The sequence below is a fragment of the Panthera uncia genome, assembly GCF_023721935.1.
Source record: "Panthera uncia isolate 11264 chromosome B3 unlocalized genomic scaffold, Puncia_PCG_1.0 HiC_scaffold_1, whole genome shotgun sequence".
Lineage (NCBI taxonomy): Eukaryota > Metazoa > Chordata > Mammalia > Carnivora > Felidae > Panthera > Panthera uncia.
The window spans coordinates 97,387,882-97,408,917 of record NW_026057582.1 but is presented as its reverse complement, the minus strand read 5'-3'; the positions used below and the strand labels follow the sequence as shown (position 1 = coordinate 97,408,917).

Sequence of the window (21,036 nt, the reverse complement as noted above, 5' to 3'; positions counted from 1 at the left end):
ACCACCATAAATCAACTTTGATTCTTTTCTCCTCGATCTCCAAACACAATTAATCTAGTAAATCTAAGAATTCTTCCCCAATCTTCCCCAAGTATTCAGCAAATACTTATAGAAATCCATGATGTAAAAAGCATTATACCGGACAGAGTAAAACTTTTATATCTAAGTTTGTCACAAGACTTCTCCTTTCCCAAAGAAAGAAACAGATAACTGAAGGGGAAAGGAAATTGATTTTATGTGTTTTACAAATCTAAAGGAAGTATATTAAGCATGACAGAATCAGCAAGTAATTCTTATTCATTACACTTAGAATGCAGCACATCTGCAAATGTATTCATTCAAATTATTACATATAGATCTAGTTAATAAATTCTGATATACATAGTATTAAACTCAACACTTACATAGCAGTCACTATGTACCAGACACTGATCTAACCACTTTATATAGATTTATCTAATTTAACCATAGTTTTACATACATTTAATCCTTATGACAGCCTTATAAAGTAATTATCCCCAATTCACCAACGAGTAAACTGAGGTAAAGCGAATTTAAGTAAGTTGTCCAGAATCATACAGGTAGTAAGTGGCAGAGCTGGAATTCATATCCAGGTACTCTGGCTCCAGGGTCTGTGTTCTTGACCACTGCCTTCTAAAGGGGGGGGGGGGGGGAATCTAAAACTAGAATAAATCATTAACATGGTGGTAAATAACAAAAATCATGGTATTCTCTGGCTTTTATCCCTGCTGCAATGTCAAATACAGATAACATTTGTTTGTAGGAAAGGATAAAAACTAAGGGAGGGCGGGGAAAAAACTCATTAACTATACCTCTTGCCCAGATCTAAACTATTTGAGATCTTAATCACTCCTTTCAATCTCTGGTGCCTTAACCTCTATCACCACTTTTCACATATTTCTAAAAATGAAAGTGTTATTCACATCATGATGATGCTTTTATCTGTTCAGTTGTGTGTTATGTTCTGCAGAGGTGAGCAGTAGGTCAACAACGCAGAAACCAGGACTAACAAAAGTGAAGAGGTTTGAAGTACATGCCACAAATGCTCTTACTTCCCTATGAGTGTCTCAGACATGTGTCATCTCCACATTTCCTAAGAATACTGACCATGTCTACCATTTCTTCTATAACCACTAATAGGTACATGCATTTATTTTTGTCTCTACCTAATAAAAATACTCTATTGAATGATGTGCTACGGCAGGTTCTGATAACCATAAACTTGGTAAATCACCTATATACTGTGAAGCTACTTTTCTTGTGGGTTTGGGAAAAATGGGCAGACAGGAGCTCTGCTGGCTTTTCCTACTTCAGAAAGAACATGTATAAGACTAAGTACACTTTTGAGAAGTTTGTGGCCTCTTAACCATACAACTCTGGTAGAGCTCACTTAGGCATCAAGGTTACTAGAGCAAAATGCCATCTTCGTTAGATTTAAAGTAAGTACCTATAAGGCAAAAAGTGTACAAAGCAAATATTCCCCTTAAAAAGGTATTAAATAGATACTAAGTTCAACCTATGTGATTTTGTGTAGCCAATCTTGTACAGTAAAATGCATAGTTATGATACATGAGTAGAGAATTATTAACAGAGTTCATGTACCAAATATGTTTTTACAGTAATGCAAAACATGATTATTTCTCCCTTATAGTTTTAGTGGAGGCATGGAGGATGGAGAACTCAGCTCAATCCAACTAAACTATAAGCATATGCTTTATGACTCCACCAAACCACTCATTCTGCAGTTTTTACATACTTTTTATTGTAGCCTACTATGTTTCAAGCTTTACAAAAAGTAAAATAAATTTTTTTCCTATCAGTATTGTAAAATCAAATTATTTTTTAAATGATACAACCTGCTGTGATGGAAATGTATTATTTATACAATATGGCAAAGTCTAAATACATTTCACTAGCAGAATTTCTACAAAATACTTGCAAATTTCATTAAAGTTTAAATTGACTTGTTAATGATTTTACAAAGTATCAAAATTGGTTTTTAGCCAATATCAGTATTTACTTCTGAATTTAAAAAAACTCAACAGACTATGATACTCAGTGGAATAAAGTATTTTGGTAAACTGAGACTCTTATTAACAAAATTATATCTATATTTATGATTATGAAAAAAATAGTCAACTTGGTAGATGGGGTTTAATGATAAAACCCAAAAAGTTCATAAACTTCCTATTAAAAGTGTATTGAAGACAGCTTCTAAGATAACCATAAATGTCTTTCCTTGGTGAAAAGATTTCAGGAGAGAATTAAATTGTTCAAAATTATAAATAAAACATAACTTAACTAGATAAACCATTTTAGGTTCAAAATCATGACCAGGATAGAAGAAGCAAAGTTAGTGGAAGAATGGATTTCAATGAGAACAAAATAAAGGGTATATATATATATACACACTTATATATATAGTATATATAGATAGATATATGCTATCTATATAGCATATATATCTATTTATACTATATATATATATATGGTTGCATGGTAGATTGGGAATATTTAAATATTAATCTTGGGTTTTTAAACAGAAAACTAATTTACTATAAAATCAATTTAACTTTGCAATGCACACAATATACATTCAACATAGTGTAGCAAATAGCAAAAAGAAAAGTAAGAGTAACTTTGAAGTCCATCTCTAGAGGCAAACTTAATTTCACGATCATGAAATACGTAAAACTTTGGATGTACTATTATGTTCTCTTCTCCTAGAATCTTATTTAGTACTCAAGTACAACAAAATTGAAAGTCTAAAAGGAAAGTACACATAAGGTACAAAGGCACCATTTAATACATTTTAAGAAATAAGTTATCACACAGTAACTCAAGCCTTTGAAAGAAAATAATCCAATAAATAGTATTTTGTTCTCCACTATATAAAATCCATACTTCACAATCTAAACAGGAAACCTACCTTTCCTACTCACAATGGTATTTAAAGAATCAAAAACTTCTAAAGGTAGAAGAATATTTGGACAATCAGTTTAACTAGCCCCAAGGTTAAAATAAGGTGCCCAAGGATTACACAGGAGAGAGGATAGTAAATCCAAGTCTTGTGATACCCACAACAGTACTCTTTACACTACAACCCAGCTTTCTCATCACAGATTCCAAAAGGGAAACACTAAAACCATGTTTAATTGTCTCTTTAATAATTATTCATAATTCTCCATGACTATCCTATTTTTTCCCAAAGTATTTAAAATAAATTAAACATAGGCTACAGCCAAATATAATAGCAAACCACATATTTTAACTCAACATTAAAAAAAAATTTTGTTAATGTTTATGTATTTTTGAGAGACAGAGAGAGACACAGCATGAGCAAGGGAGGGGCAGAGAGGGAAACAGATTCCGAGGCAGGCTCCAGACTCTGAGCTGTCAGCACAGAGCCTGACACAGGGCTCAAACCCATGGACCAAGAGATCATGACCTGAGCTGAAATCCGATGCTTAGCTGACTGAGCTACCCAGGCACCCCTAATTCAGCATTTTTTAATGCAAAATGACATAACCCATATGGAGATTATGGACTCCAATCAAATACTGTTTCCTTCCACTTATGCCAATATGCTTCTAGGGTTAAATATCCATAAATTTTATGCTTGTCTATCTTCTAATGGTTAATTCTAAGAGAAGTAAATAGTTCATTATTTATTCAAACTATGACATTTTGGAAAAGGTAGCTCTTAACCTCAGCAATTTACTGCAGAGTCTGGAAACACAGAATTTAATTTTACTGCCAGCTCTTTGGTCTAATTTTTAATCTTTCAGTCTCATTATTTTAAAGTTTTGGGGGATTTTTTTGTTTACTGCTAAAAAGAGGCTCTAATCTTATGACCTCACTATGTGTAGAATGTTAGCTTGGTCCTATTTTCTCTTAACTGCCAACCGAGAAATGTCATCTGTTATGTGTGTTTTGATATGCTTCCAGGAGACAGAGCTATAGAGTCCCAGATATAAACAGCTGATGACTACTGGAACAAGAATGGGAGAGGGAAGACTGGAAACTGATACTCTGAAAGTCAGTGCCATCTCTCAAAGGTAATACATGAAGAAAACAATACACAAAGAAAAATTTATGTATGGAGAATAGTTAGGCATTCTAAACTCTTCCAACTCTAGTAAAGAGTATTATAGGTAATCCAGGTGTAGAAATATTTCCTTCATTGTAAGAGATAAAATAAACTCCCCAAATATGACAATAAATGGAAAAAAATAAGTCTACCATGAAGGTACTGTGTATTCTATGATACTCCCATGTAAATACGTAATCTTCATTTCTCTTAACAGAGTTCATATACAAAAAAACTTATTTATTCTGCCAAAGTACTTCATAGTTTTAATCAAGGGTGATGAACAAACTTACTCTAGATGAGTCATAAGAGGGGCTTGGTTGACCACTTGTTCCCCAAGATGTCGTACCTCCTCGTTCATCCATACCTAAGAAGAGAAGAAAGTGAAAGATTTAAATCCAGAAGGATAGTATGATGGATTTTTTTAAAATACAGTATAGCAGAGAATAAAATTCAGCAAGTAGTATTTGCATTTGCATGGAACTAGCTGTGTATCAATTCTTGTCTCAGAAACCTGAAGAGCATAAGTTACCTTGAGGGTCTTTGTCACTGCTCCGTACAGTGCCCAATATACAATGGAGAATTTCAGAACCAAAATGTGTCTCTGGAGACTTTAAAATAGGGCATAATCTAGATTTCCCATTTCTGTCCGTACCCACTGCTACTTCTAAGAGTAAATGAAACTCTATAGTTTAGTCCTGCCTACATGAAAGTATGGAGAATTTAGTTCTTATGGATAAGTCTTAAAAAAATCAAGCAAGTTGAACTGTTCAAGTTAATAAAACTGGTTTCTAACATAGCACTAATGAGATATTCTTAACTGAATATATCAAACTAAATCAAACTATACCAAATCATATCATATCTATATTAGTTATATCGAAACTAATAAAAAATGTGACAACTCATGCTTATTTTGGAAAGAGACAGAGACAGCACATGTGCATGTGTGCAGGGGAGGGGCAGAGAGGATCTGAGGTGGGCTCTGTGCTGACAGCAGTCAACCTTATGTGGTGCTTGAACTCTTGAGATCACGACCTGAGCCAAAAGTGGGACGCTTAATGGACTGAGCCACCCAGGTGCCCCTAAAATCTGATTCTAAATGAGTAGGTCTACACTTATAAAAATTGCAAAGGAAAACTCAAAGTGAAAAAAGATAAGTAACCATTAACAAAAAATCAGTTCATTGTGCTCCTTAATGTGCCTTCTGAAGCTCTGGTTCCATTATTTTACCTTCCAATCAATCCCTAGAAAAAGCTGAAAGAGCGGGAGACCTCTCAATCCAGATATCTCTCCCTTTTCTGTTCTGAGGACCAGTCTTTTTTATCCTTGACTCCTAACAGCTTATGCTTTTCCAACCCTTGCCAAGTTTTCTATGATGAAATAAACACAAATAGTTGCCTTTTTTACATTCTTGCATGAGAAAACTCCTGATGCTACAAAGACAACATTCTGCTAAGTTTAGAACTTTTTCTTAAAAACAATTTTTTTCAAAATCCTCTGTGATTTAGAGGAGAACGTGATCTGTAATAAGTTAAATACCACAAATTTTCCAGTAACCAGCCAGGATTCCCAAGCCACTTCACATGGACAGAATTGCCAGCTGAAGGGACAGAACTGCCAATTGTCCATAGGTGACAAAAGCAGGCAAGGAGGAGTGAGTTTCTGAAGCAGAGTATACTAATTACTAATTCAGCTGGTAGGACCCTAATTTATTCTTTTTATGAATCTGTACTTCCTGTATTAAGTGACTGATGTATAATTTTAAAAGTTTTTTTTTTTTTAATTTTTTTTCAACGTTTTTTATTTATTTTTGGGACAGAGAGAGACAGAGCATGAATGGGGGAGGGGCAGAGAGAGAGGGAGACACAGAATCGGAAACAGGCTCCAGGCTCCAAGCCATCAGCCCAGAGCCTGACGCGGGGCTGGAACTCACGGACCGCGAGATCGTGACCTGGCTGAAGTCGGACGCTTAACTGACTGCGCCACCCAGGCGCCCCTATAATTTTAAAAGTTTTTAAAAACACTATAGAGAAAAGATGGATACCTACTACAGAAAACACTCAAGGCATAATTTCAAGAGAACCAGATACCTTGAAAACACAGAGATCACGAATAAAAATACACAGTGTTTTGTTCATGCTTGGATAATTCTTACTAAAACTCTAGATTTAAAAAAGATTCTACAAGTTGGGGTAATAGCATGTAAAAACACACTTCGTTACCATCTCTCCAGTATCACCAGTTATCTGTAGGCTATATTCCAAGCATTTTCTTTGTAATCAACACTGCAGAACAGAAGCCAGAATTCCTATGAGGCCCAATCCAAGACAAAAGCTATTATTAACACACAAAATAAAATACTACTTATGAAATTGCTAATAATTTTATGAAAAGTTTTTTTTTAAATCATACTTTTCATTTGCAACTATGTCTTTTTAACATTTTTTTATACTATACAGCCAAAGTGAAATACAAAGTCAAATTGGCTATTGAAAGCAGAGTCTCAAATATTTGTACACCCATATTCTATTCCATTATTTACAATTGCCAGAAGGTGGAAGCAACTCAAGTATCCACTGACAGATGAAGGGATAAACAAAATGTGACCTATACATACAATGGAATATTATTCAGCCTTAAAGATGGAGGGAACTCCTACACATGCTACAAAATGGATGAACCTGAGGACATATGTTAAGTGAAATAAACTAGTCACAAAAAGGACAAATACTGTACAATTCCATTTACATCAGGTGTAAATTCATGGAGACAAAAAGTAGAATGGTGGGGTTGAGAAGAAGAGGGGAATCATACTTACAGTGATAGTTAAGAGCATAGAATAGAAACTTATTTTGATGACCCTATCTTAATGAAAATGATCAGACTATAGTTTATTCTTTTTATGACTCTGAATCATCTTACATCAAATGAGTAATAAATATGAGGCCTATGTGTTATTTACATATCTCTGTAAAAGAGAATGCAAAAAGGTGAATGCCTATTACAGAAAACATCTCAGACAAAATTTTTTAAAGATATAAAATTATGTGAAAACACATACTCAATTTGCATCAAGTGACACTACTTCCACAGCATAAAAGAAGAGTAAAGATTAATTAAATGAGATGGTAATTAAGTAAGCCAACAGCTAAACAGTATGACATACCAAGGACAGTGGACATGGCAGGGGGCTCAAAGGATGCTATAGAATAACAAGGATCTGGCTAGGTTTTAAACTCAGAGCTCTTTAGTTTTATTGTTAACATAACCAGACTCTGAGTAGAAGGTCGTGGCTGGCACTGACAAAGGCAAGAGTCATCTTTCAGCATCAATGACTCCTTTCTGCTGAAGACAATGGCTGTACAAACAGACATATGACAGGAATAATAAATTTTCCAAAGCCTCAGACATAAGACCAAGGTAAGCAGAGAAAAAGAAATTACACACAGAAAATAAACATAATATAAAACTGTACAAACTGATCAAAATTTATACAAATTGATCAAAATCAAATTTATCAACAAGAAAATAAAGTATAGTTGCAATACAGTGATTGGGAGAAAAATGTTTCTATTAAGATATGTCTGAACCACCATTGCCATATATTTTCTTTCCTTCCCATTTCTAGTCTATGCATCCCAATTTAACAATTTTAGAGAAGCTAGTTCCTTGATTGATAGATTAAAATGGTGGATATAAGAGAAAGTTTAACAATCACTAAGTAGCAGAAACTCTTGGGAGTCTTGCTTAACTTTCTAATAAACTATTCTATTTCTATTCAACAAGATTAAAAGGGTTAATCAATATTTTAATATAGAGACTAAAGGACTCTTTTCTTTTTTAATCTTTATATACAGATTCTCTTAAGTCCCTGCTTTTTTATATGGAACCAATTAAAGTCCAATATATATTTTGATTCCATAGGTCACATTTTAAAAGGTATACATATTATTTTTTAATATCTTCCAGTAAAGAACATTACATTTTTTAAGCTTGTACCAAAAAATAATGGCTTGTAAATTCAGTGAAACAATTTGCTACTTTCTCATTTAATAGGAAAAGTAACTAAAAACAAATCATAAGTCACTACATACACAGGCAATTTTTTAAGAGGCTAGGACCCTGGAGAAGGAATTAGAGGTAAAAAAAAAATGAGTTTTTGAGATGTCAGAGAGCAAAATTCTTCAAGGAGCAAGTAAACTTCTTGGTAAAGTTTAACATATGACATTACTCTTTTCTATGAAGAACTCAGATATTGGTCTACACCTGCTTCCTCTCTCCTGCTACCATCTTTAGTTTTTGACCAAAAGTGCTCTCTCAAGTTAACCATAAACTATGCTTACAACTTCATCTTATCTCTTCTTTCATTCTCCTAGCACAGAGTCTTATAGATTTCTCTAGGTTTTTAACCACCAGGGAAAAATTGAAAACAGATTGGGAGGGGGAATGATTTTTCTACACCCTCAACATCTATTCCGCTCCCCACGCCCTCCACCATATGGGTCCAAAACAGTACAGAGTTTGTGTACATAAAGCATACTCATGGTTTGGTGAGGCTCAGCGAAGACCTCCCTGCCTGGAGGTAAAAGGGGTGAATGAGGAAAAAAGCTGCTGAGCAGTTCCATATTTTCCTACTTGCCACTATTACCAATAACCTGCTGCCTGAGACTAAGACTAGGGTAAAGTGACACACAGGTCTAGAATTGGGAAAATATTTCTAGTAGTAGGTAGAGAGTCTACTGAGGAGAGAAGGAATAAAAAGAAGAAGGGGGACAATACTAAGAATGGAGTGAAGATGAGTAAGGGTATCTCTGCAGTAAAGCTGGTAAGGAAAAAAAAAACCACTACAGCCACTTGCTTAGTATCTATCCTTATGAAAAAGGGCCATATATAAAGTTGGAAGGAAGAGCACAGGAGACTGTATCTTTCTCTCTCTCTCTCTCTCTCTCTCTCTCTCTCTCTCTCACACACACACACACACACACACACACACACACACACACACACTGCTCTAGGAGCAGTGAAATCAAGTTTTCTTATCTTAGCAAGTAAAATGTACTTCAAAAATATCAAATCCCAACCCTGTTATAAATAAGGGAAAGATAATATAGATTGCAGGATTGCCATCTGCTATAAGGTGATTCAATAAATGATTTGATGAAAGAAATCTGATTGGAGAGGACTATGTCAAATAACCAAAGCTATGAATGTATCTCTTCAATAGTTTCACTCAATTTTATTTGTGGAGTAATGACACTTGTTTAGATAACACTCCAAGGTTGCCATCAATTGTAAAACAAAACACAAGTAAAACTCATCACCATTTCTACTGTATGATTTTAGATTCTCATGAAATAAATCTACCAATGTGTTTTTCTCGAAATTCATTGTGAAATAGGATCAATTAGAATATAATAGCACACCTTTGCTGTTATACTAAACATCAACAAAAACAAAATGGAAAAGCTATGATAATATTAAAATTGTAAGTGTATTTAAGAGAATTTAAGACACAGTGCCTCATATGAAGTATGTAACAATGATTATAGAGGTTTGTTAAAGTTATGAAATATTAGGGTTCTGTACCTAGAGCAGTCAAAAGAAACAATTTAATTCTTTTTAAAAGTAGGTAAGAAAATAAAAACAGTAAGAAGAGCAAAAGGAATCACAGGTCACCTTTTAAAGTTCAATCACAATTTCCATTTGGTATTATTAAGAACAAAGATTTACAAGTAGGGATATTCTAGTGCCAAAATACACTACAGTAAGGTAGTAAATACATGACTAATTCCAAGAAAATGAATGATTTTGAAAATAACGTTCAAACACAGTTATTTTGCTATGTTATTAACCACATCATTCTAAATAAATACCCTGTAAAGATACAATTCAGCAGGACATTCCAGTAATTTAAACAGAGTAGAGGATCCAAAGAAAATGGCAAGTCTACCTATTTACAAACAATAGATACAGCCTGATGGCCAGAGATTGAAACGAAATTCCAGAGGGCAAGCAGGTATGTTGTACTACCTTGGGAGCTATCTGGTGACCTGGTATTTTGTTTCTCTTGCTATCTGAAAGTAGAACATTCTTATAAAATGTCCTACAAAAAGACTTTTGTAAGTTGAAATGGCAAAAAGTAAACAAGCAATTACCATTTGTAAAAGCAAATATCCTCTTCCAATTTCTTTCAATTACCAAAAACAGGTACAAACAGGTACCAAAAACAGGTCTTTGGTAAAAGCAAAGTGGCATAAAGTGAACTTTTGGAGAGTGGGGGAAACCTGTACTCCTCTTCTCCAATACAAATACCAAAGCCCTATATCTAAACAGCATTGTCAGTTGTTTTCCTCCATAGAGGCACTTAGGCAGTCAACTCTTAAAAACAGCCTTGATTGTCTCTCTCAGACTCTGGAGGACTCTCAGCAAAAGGTCTCTCAATAGTACAATCCCATTAGATTGACATTACACATTTCCAAAGTCTGTAACTCACTATATTTAACATGATCATTTCAGTTCAAGCCATCAACCATCTCTGACATATATTACCGTAAGAGTCTCCTAAAGGGTCCCTATTCTTCTTTTCCTTCTACAGTCTATTCTTTACACAGCAACTAGAATGACCCATTAGAAACAAATCATGTCACTCCTATGCTCAAAATCTACCATAGTCTTCCTTCTCTTGGATCAATCTGTTTCAACAACATGGCCCCTGCTTTTGCTTGGTGTGTTTGAGCAAAAGCAAGGGGCCATATTGGGATCTTTCCATTTGCCCTTTCCTCTTCATAAAATGCTCCCACCCAGATATCTGAATATCTCTTAATTTCCTTCAGGTCTCTGTTCAAATGTCATCTTATAGGCAGAGGTTTACTGTCTTTTTCCAACAGATTGAAAAATCCATCAAAATAAGGATGTAGTTTGTTTTGTTCAGCTTTAACCATTTGGTAACTAGAACATGCCTGACACAAGTAGGTATTAATAAATATTTATGGAAGAATGAATGTATAGAGTGGAAATAATAAAATCAGTTTAATAAAAGTGAGGCTATACCAGGTTCCCTATTTGTTAGCTTATCATTCCTTTTAGACAGTAATCAAAACCAGTCTTCTAAATAACTATACTTTTTTTAAAACTCTGTGAGAAGTAGTTAGATTGCAAATGACTCTATAAACCAGATGACTACTCCCAAAGAGCAAAAATTACTAACAACTTTTAAAAAAATTAAATCCTCACTAGGCTTGGTAGCTAAACAAACTACAGACCTTAAATATCACAACTGTGAAATAACCTCATCACATGTCCTAAGAAAAATCACTTTGTATTCATTACAGTACAGCCTATAACACATTGCTATAAAAGGAATTTTAAATAAAACATGTTCCAAAAAGATTCATATATTCAGCATGATGTTGGGATATTTACAAATGTAGTTAGAAATGTAATGATTCTCTTTAACTTGGTAACATTCTTCTTTCCTATTTCCTTAACTAGTCACTCTTCATATTAATTTCTACCTCATCAATTTTCCAACTATCACATTTGTTCTTTTTACATACACAATACCCTGGGGTTCACGTACTGTGTATTGCTTGTTCTTCTATTATGTTCCCATTTCAATCCACAGTTAACACTGCCAGCACACTTAACTTGCCATAAACACAAGTTGGGTCATATCCATTCACTACACAAATGTGATCCTCTCTCTGCTGCTTCAGGTTTAACATTCACACACCTGAGGGTGGCATTCTTCAAGGTGGCCTCAATCTGCCTTTTCAGCTTCAGTACTTACTATATCCCTTCAAAAACTCAAGGTCCCCCAACCTCATCAGGACATTAATCACTCCCCAAACATGTCAAATTCATCTTCTACCCCTATTGTTCCCTAGCCCTAGAATATCCACCTTCATCTAACCCTTAACCTATTAAATTTCTAATTCTGATTCATCCTAAGATCAAATGTCCCCTCCTGAGAAGTGTTCTCCAGCAACTAAGCCTAAATTAATCACACTTCTTTAGAAGTTAATTTGTACTTATTCTGTCTTAAACACTGATGGTTGTTTTCATTTACATTCTACCAATAAAACTTTATAATAGGGAGCATCTCTTGTTCATCTCTATGTTTTTCTGGTACCTAGCAGAAGTGTGGTATTCTGCATTCAAATGTTTACTGAATGATTCAGAACATATAAAATTAGGGCATTCATATAACTGTCTGTCATAATAATTCAATAACTAAGGATGGGTTAAAAACAAGAGGCCCAAAATAGAAAAATTATGCCTAGAAACTCAAAAAATAATAATTACTTTTTAAACAAAGTATTATTTTTAAAAGCAGATGACAAAATGTGTTGCAGAAACCTCAAAAGTGACCTAGTAAGCTCAGCTTCCAGTACAATGCAGTAAGCTCTGATAGACAGGCTTCTATAAATTCTGGGGGGAAATACAAATATAAAACAACTACTTACAAGCTCTAGAAAGTGAACAATATCAGGCTGATTTTGGATGAGAACATAAACTTGGAAGAAAAGACCAGAATGAATAACTATCTTTCTTTAACAGATTTTCGGGATCAGAACAAGTGAATTTCCCATTCTTAAAGCTTTATCCTACACATAAGCAGTAGCCACAGCACGCAAGAACTAAAGTTCCAATAAAAAACATCTTTTAGGGGCACCTAGGTGGCCCAGTCAGATGAGCATCCTACTCTTGATTTCGGCTCAGGTCATAGTCTCACAGTTGTGAGATCAAGCCTGTTTTGGGCTCTGTCCTGGGCACGTAGCCTGCTTGGGATCCTCTCTCTCTCCACTCTCTCTGCCCTTCCTCCCTCACTCTCTCTTCACCTAGCTCTCAAATAAACATTAAAAAAAATATTTCTAGCTAGAAGAATGGTACAGAGCCTGGAAAGCAACAGTCATCACAAAGTAATGACAGAATTCCCAAGAGGAGAGATGCAAAAAAGAAGAGTCCCAAATTTTTGGTATATTTCTACCCAAGTCTTGGCTGAGTCCTGCAGCACATTCACAGGGGAGGCCCAACGCAGTCTGCAGCTGAGACTAAAACAATCAAATCAAGACTTGAGCAGATGCCAAACTCAGGCAACAGAGAGTTTTCACTTTAAGTCTAATCCAATTAATGGCTCACTTAAACAAAGAAATCAAAACTCTTTGGAGGAACATGAAAGAAAACAAAATTTCCACAAATACATTCTTAATACCCATAATAGAATCCCAAATTCCTTGATAATGAAATGTGATCCAATCTCAAAGGAAAAGATAATCAAAAGAACAACCTCAAGATGGCCTAGAGAATGAGATTTTCAAATAAGGATATGAAAGCAGATATTATAAGTGTGCTTAATGAGATAAAGGACCTACGTTCGTAATGAAGGAAAAAATGGAAAATTTCACAGGGAAAAGAAAACAAAAAAAAAAAAGCACACATAAACCTTAGAAATAAAAATTAAAATATCAAAAATCTTACAAAAAACAAATTTCCTGATAAATGAATAGATAGATAGGTAGATAGACAGACAGATAGACAGACATTGTTTTGAAAGTTCTTTAGGTATCAGCTCTCAGGATTGGGGCTCAAAAATTGCTTGTTCATGTTTATTGTTGTTATAACTTTTGAAGATACCTCTTCTTTCAAATGTGAACATTTTGGGAGACAGCCAAAGCATAAGAGACTCTTAAAAACTGAGAACAAACTGAGGGTTGATGGGGGGTGGGAGGGAGAGGAGTGTAGGTGATGGGTATTGAAGAGGGCATCTTTTGGGCTGAGCACTGGGTGTTGTATGGAAACCAATTTGACAATAAATTTCATATATTAAAAAAAATAATTAAGGGGGCGCCTGGGTGGCTCAGTCGGTTAAGTGGCCGACTTCGGCTCAGGTCATGATCTCGCAGTCCGTGAGTTCGAGCCCCACGTCGGGCTCTGTGCTGACAGCTCAGAGACTGGAGCCTGTTTCAGATTCTGTCTCCCTCTCTCTGACCCTCCCCGCTTCATGCTCTGTCTCTCTCTGTCTCAAAAATAAATAAACGTTAAAAAAATATAATTAAGAAAATAAATAAATAAATAAATAAATAACCCACGCACAAAAGAAAACAAAAAACAAAAAACAAATTTCCTGGATGGGCTTAAGGGAAGAACAGTGATGACAGATGAAAGAGAGTAAATTTGATGACCACTCAATAGAAATAATTCAATTTGATAAAAAGAGAAAAACTACTAAAATAAAAATAAACAGGACCTTAGAGACCTAAGGGAAGACATTAAAAAGTCTAACAGAGGCATAATGATATAACAAAGAGAACAGAGTAGGAAAAACATATTAAAAATATTAAAAAAATATTTAAAAATATAAAAGCAATAATGGTAAAAAAATCCACAAACGTGGTAAGAGACATAAACTTACCAATTATAGACACTCAGTGAACCTAAATAGGATAAATATGAAAAAAAAAAAATATGTAGGCACCTAACAGTCAAACCTCTGACAACTAAAAATAAATACAGAGAAAAAGCTGAAAGTGGTAAGAAAAAGAGACACATTACATAACAGAGAAGCAGCAAATACTTAAGTAGAAGCTCCAGCAAGTTATCCAGAATATCTAACTAAGATTAAGGAAAGTGGCTACACTAAACAACAGATTTTCAATGTAGATGAAACACCCTTCTGTTGGAGAAAGATGACATCTAGGATTTTCATAGCTGGAGAGGAGAAGTCAATGCCTAGCTTCAAAGCTTCTCAAAGCTTCAAAGGAGAGGCTGACTCTTCTGTTAGGGGCTAATACAACTGGTGACTTTTAGCTGAAGCCAATGCTCATTTGCCATTATTAAAATCCTGGGACCCTTAAGAATCATGCTAAAAATACTCTGCTGGTGCTTTACAAATGAAACAACAAAGCCTGGATGATAGCACATCTGTTTACTACATGGTTTACTGAATATTTTGAACCCACTGTTCAGACCTACTGCTCAGGAAACAAACAAGAAAAAAAGATTCCTTTTAAAACATTACCACTCATTGACAGTGCACCTCATCCAAGAGCTTTGATGGAGATGTACAATGAGATTAACAGTGTTTTCATGTCTGCTTGCCACCGCTTCTGTTCTGCAGCCATGGATCAAGGAGTAATTTCAACTTCCAAGTCTTAGTATTGAGAAAATACATTTCATAAGGCTAGAGCTGTCATAGATAGAAACTCCTCTGACGGATCTGTGCAAAGTCAGTTAAAAAACTTCTGGGAAGGATTCACCATTTAGATGCCATTGAGAACATTCACAATTCACATGAAGAGGTCAAAATATCAACATGAACAGGAGTTTGGAAGAAGTTAATTCTAACCCTTGTGAATGACTTTGAGGGGTTCAAGATTTCAATGGAGGAGGTAACTGCAGATGTAGAAATAGTAAGAGAAACAGAATTAGAAGAGGAGCCTGAAGATGGGACTGAAATGCTGTTATTTCATGATAAAATTTTAACGGATGAGGAGCTGCTTCCTATGCATTAGCAAAGAAAGTGATTTCTTGAGATGGAATCTACTTCTGGTGAAGATGCTGTGCAGATTGTTGACATGACAACAAAGGATTTAGAAAATAAAAAAAAATGTAGTTGACAAAGTAGTAGCAGAGTTTGAAAAGACTGACTCCAATGTTTAAAGTTCTGCTTTGGCTACAATGCTATCAAACAGCATCAGATGCCACAAAGAAATTGTTTGTGAAAGGAAAAGGCAATTGATGCAGCAAACTTCACTGTCATTTTATTTGAAGAAATTGCCCCAACCTTCGGCAACCACCATGCTGTTTGCTCTGCAGCATCAAGACCGAAGCAAGAACCTCTACCAGTGAAAAGATTACAACTTGCTGAAAGCTCTGATGACGGTTAGCATTTTTTAGCAATAAAGCATTTTTAAATTAAGATGTATACATTGTTTTTTTTTTTAGACATAATGCTACTGCACACTTAACAGACTATAGTATAAATGTAACTTTTATTTGTACTGGAAAAGCAAAAAATTTATTTGACTCACTTTACTGCAATATTCACTTTATACCCACAGTATCTCTGAGGTATGCCTGCATAACATCTCTCATAGGACTTAGAATGTATTTAGAAGTAATAAATATGAGAGGTACCTGGTGGCTCAGTCAGTTAAGTGACCAACTCTTGGTTTCAGCTCAGGTCATGATCTCACAGTTTGTAGGATCAAGCCCTGTGAGAGGCTCCATGCTGACAGTGCATGAATCCCACTTGCTTGGGATTCTCTTTCTCCACCCCCTGCCCATGCTTGCTCTCTCTCTCTCAAAAATAAATTAACTTAAAAAATAAAAGAGATACACATGAAAAATACAGCATAAAGGAAGGCAGGGGTAGGGTTAAACAGACTTGTGAGGTCACAAGATTTCTGCATCTTATGTGAACTGGTACCAATATTAACTCTAAATAGACTGTGAGAAGTTAATGATATATATTAACATCCTTAGAGAAGCTACCAAAAAGGCCCAAGGAGATACATCACTAAAAAGCTAACTAATAAATTAAAAGGGAGTCCTGAGAAATAGTCATATCCAAAAGAAAGAACAAAAGTACAGTCAAAAAAAACAGAGAAAAACAGAAAAAAACTAAATTAGTAGCACTAAATCCAACCATACAATGAAACTTTCCATTTTTGTCTAGGGAGGAAGACAGAGAAGCAATCAAATAGATACTACTCCTTTCAATGAGAACACACCTCATTGCTCTGTGCACTCATCAAGTTCACGGTACCACTCTTTGTGAATGAGACAATTATATTTGGGTTTGGTGGTGGGGAAAGGAAGATGAAAACATTACAATTGTACATTAAACAAAAAACATACAGTAGCATACCAATGTAAAAACTGCATACATAGGTTTTTAGTTTGTTTGTTTGTTTTTATAGTACCCATTAGGATCATAAGCCAGTACCAATAAAACAGCTTCTGCATAACTATCAAGTACATTTTAGTGGATTTTTGCTGATTACCTAACACAATTTGCTATTTAAAAACAGCTGTGTGAGCAATTACTATTCTTAACTTAATTCCACAAACAATTCTATTCATTTCCTGTAATGAGGCCTGTGTACTCCCTGCGTTCAAGTCTTAGACCATTAATTCCTGCAATGGAAACACACTCTGCCTCTCAGAAAAACTCCATAAAAATTTTTCCTTCATGTTTTCCCTATTATTTAAAAATCTCTTACTCAGATGCTCTTTAAATTACCACTCATTTCTTTCTAGACTCACAAAACAAAAATTTACATTGACCACCTTCACTCCTTACAATTCATTCACTGACTCACTAATGAATTTCTTGCTAGTATCTAGTCTCTTCCTAGACCCAGCCCCAAATCTGAATGTTAGGCATTGAGAAGGCTCTCAGTAAATATTTGTTTTTAAGATAAAACTGAACTTTTTCAGATCATCAAAGGTTATCCTGAAATGAAATAACAAAGGCCCCCTGCTGGTCTTCATTTCTCAGCTCTGTATCAGAGGTCAGCAAACCTCTACTGTGAATGACCACAGAGTAAATATTTGAGGCTTTGTGAACCATACACTCTCCTTACCAACTATTCAAACCTACTATGTAGCACAAAAGCAGCCATATATAAAATGTAAACAAATAAAAAGTGGTTGTATTCCAATAAAACTTTATTTACAAAAATAGGTGACAGACCGTGGACCATATTTTGCCTACCTCTGCTCTATGGCATCCAGTCCTGTTAACCACGCTGCCTCTCGAGGCAACATTAACTTTTGGGCCTCTATTTCTGCATATTATCACTTCCTCTTTTATATGAAAATTAAAAGTATCTGCTCTTCATCCCATGTTCTTCTCATTTTATGCTCGACCCTTGGACAACTCATGCAATTTTGTGATTTTAACGGTCTCCATCAAATGATATTTCCACATTCCAAAGATTAAGCTCTGTTCTGTATTTTGGGTCTAAAATCATCAAATTCTTGCTGGAAGCTTTCATTTGGTTTTCCTGCCATTACCTAAAAGCCATCACATATCTAATACCAAACTCTTTGTATGCCCTTCATCTCTTCCTCATATGCTTCTGGGTCCTAATTATTAGTATTTCTAATACTGCAGGTACAACTATAATAATTTTGGTCAATTAGACTTGTAAAATGGTATCATCTTTGATTCTCCCTTCTCTTCTCCCTCCACTCTCCCTATGCTGAGTGTTCTTTATGAATGTCTCCTGAGGCAGCCTTTTTGTTCCATATTATTCTGGGCTTTCATGATATCCTACTTAGATTTTTTTTTGATAAGAGTCTCTCTGAATCTTCCTAAAACACTATTTTATAACGTTTCATTAGCTTATTATACACTGCCCATATAACCTTCCTAAAACAATCTTTTAAAACACATTACCCCCAGATTTAAAAACTAAACAGTTCCAGTGCCCTACTGCCAAGAGAATAAATCCCAAATTCTTCAACCTGAAAGGGAGTATTTACTCATCAGTTCTACAAATGTTTACTGTCAATTGTGCAGGGTTTTGTCCCTCCTATGCTCAAAGCCTTTGAAAATCCAGTTATAACTGCCCCTTCCCTCCAACCCTAGGAGTCAAAACACTTACTAATTTCTTACTATGACATACACACTCATGGTCTAGGGAGGATTCTAGGCACTGGTGATACAGAGACGCACAAGACACAGAAACCCTGCCTTCAAAGACTTGTCATTCAGTGTCTTACCTTTCAAACTCTCAACTGTAACCATGAGGCAGATTCACTGTACACTGAATCATTCATGACCATTTCACTGCTCTTATTACTCCTCTTGGCACTTCTACCTCCTGTACATTTAATTAAGTCTTATTGGTTTAATGCTCACTTTAAATTCCACCTCTGCTATACAGCTTGCCCAGCCTCACTAATTCTTACTCAGTCCCGTTCAATACTAGTATAGAACTTAAAAATCTATGTCACACAGCACACAAGTTCTTAACTGTTCTTAAGTAAATACCATCCAACAAGGGGTCTCAAATTAATCTGAGTGAAGACCATATTCAGCTCTTATTCTAGATCATCTAAAGTCCTGAATACGTAGAACAAAGTCACTTAAAAAAAAAGCTCTTACGTAAAAATAACACTGCTAATTACTGTAAGGGCAGGTTTATTAATAGCAGGTATAGCTTTTTACTTATCTACTTGTACTAATTCCCTCCACTCTCACTGGTGAACAGCATGTTTGCAAGGGAGCCTTCATAAAGGACATGACTAAATGACCAAAACACAAAAGTAACCACATTAAGAAGACACTCAGCTGAGACCTCTGACATTAGCACAGTACTCTAATGGAATGAACTAAAACTTTCCTGTTCACAATCGTGCATAGTGTAGCACCACATAAGCAAAACTTAGTGCCATGTACAGATTTCTAAATCTTGAACTCTCATGATTAGGGTCTAATTCATAAAAAATTAATTGAACTTAAGTCATTTAAGGGGCGCCTGGGTGGCTCAGTTGGTTAAGCATCTGACTTCAGCTGATTTTGCGGTTCATGAGTTCGAGCCTCCTGACAGGCTCTATACTGATGGCTGAGAGCCTGGAGCCTGCTTCAGATTCTGTGTTTCTCTCTCTCTCTGCATCTACCCACTCATGCTCTCTCAAAAATGAATTAATGTTAAAAAAATTTTTGTTTTGAATATCTATGGCTCACTTGGTTGAGCATCTGACTCTTGGTTTCAGCTTGGGTCATGATCCTAGGGTCGCAGGATTGAGCCCTACTTTGGCCTCTGCACTGAGAGTGGAGCCTGCTTAATTTAAGATTCTCTCTCTCTCTCTGCCCTTCTCCCTTGTGTGTGCTCTCACTCTCTAAAATTAAAAATTAAAAAAAGAGATGTACAACTTATAAAGATGAATAATTAGATCAAAAATTTACCACAGCATCCACCTTTAGAGCTGTTAAAACTAGATGGGGGTGGGAGATGGGAAACTAGCTAGAAAAGTTGGCCACTGCCTATGTAAATAAATCATACCATTCTTGAAACCTCTACCTTAGAGTACTTTTAATTTAAAAATATAGGAGTGTTTATCAAAATTATTTATCAGCAATTAAAAATATACACTAAAAGTGACTTTCATTAAACAACAGAATATAATCTTGACATAAAAATAAAATCTGTACACCAATCTTACATATTGTCTGTGGGCATGTAAAATGTTACAGTTTAGAAAATTGGCAGTTTCTTTTTAAAAGATAAAAACATATATACCCTGTGATACAACAATCTATCCTCAGGTACTTGCGCAAAATAAAGTGAGAAAAAGCAGTCACAAAGAAACCTTTACAGTAATATTAAGGGCAGTATTCATAATAGCTAAAACTGGAAACAATCCAGATGTCCATCAATTTAAAACAAGAATAAAAGATGTGTAGTTTGCTCATTCAAAGCAATACTGTTCAGGAACACAAAGAAATGGACTAGTGGTACATACAACAACATGCATAAATCTCAGTAACTTTATGCTTAGTAAAAGAAATCAAATACAAAAGATTCCATTCATATGTTGATCTAAAACGGAACAAACAATATCACAGTGCTAAAATAAAGACAGTGGTTGGTTGCTTCTCAAGTAGTTGACTAAGAAGTAGTACAAGGGGGGGAAAAAGTAGTAGTACAAGGGATATGTACGGGGTGAAAAATAAACTTTTAAAGAACAAAATGTTTTAGTGACCATTTTCCTAAGGTATTCAATTGAAAATAACAATTATAAACTATGGACAAAAATTTTTAAAGCAACTATTTAAACTTTTTTACATTTATTTGAGAGAGTACAAACAGGGAAGGGGCAGAGAGAGAATCCGAGCAGGCCCCGCACTGGCAGGGCAAAACCTGATGCAGGGCTGGAACTCATGAACTATGAGATCATGTCCTATA

General features: G+C 35.2%; 1 protein-coding gene and 1 long non-coding RNA gene across 4 annotated transcripts in view; one reads left to right on the top strand and one right to left on the bottom strand.

Annotated features, from left to right (window-relative positions):
• The window catches only part of TCF12 (transcription factor 12), a 374,877-nt gene that overhangs the window by 213,644 nt on the left and 140,197 nt on the right, over nucleotides 1-21,036 (bottom strand). For all 3 annotated transcript variants that reach the window (XM_049613680.1, XM_049613681.1, XM_049613682.1), the window contains one exon: nucleotides 4,405-4,478. In XM_049613680.1, the coding sequence (XP_049469637.1) occupies nucleotides 4,405-4,478 (74 nt within the window). Of the gene's footprint in view, nucleotides 1-4,404; nucleotides 4,479-21,036 lie in introns of those variants that run through there.
• Nucleotides 3,868-21,036, top strand: part of LOC125910032 (uncharacterized) — a 32,955-nt gene continuing 15,786 nt past the window's right edge. The window contains exon 1 of the long non-coding RNA XR_007453828.1: nucleotides 3,868-4,079. This is a non-coding gene — a long non-coding RNA (uncharacterized LOC125910032). The remainder of the gene's footprint in view (nucleotides 4,080-21,036) is intronic.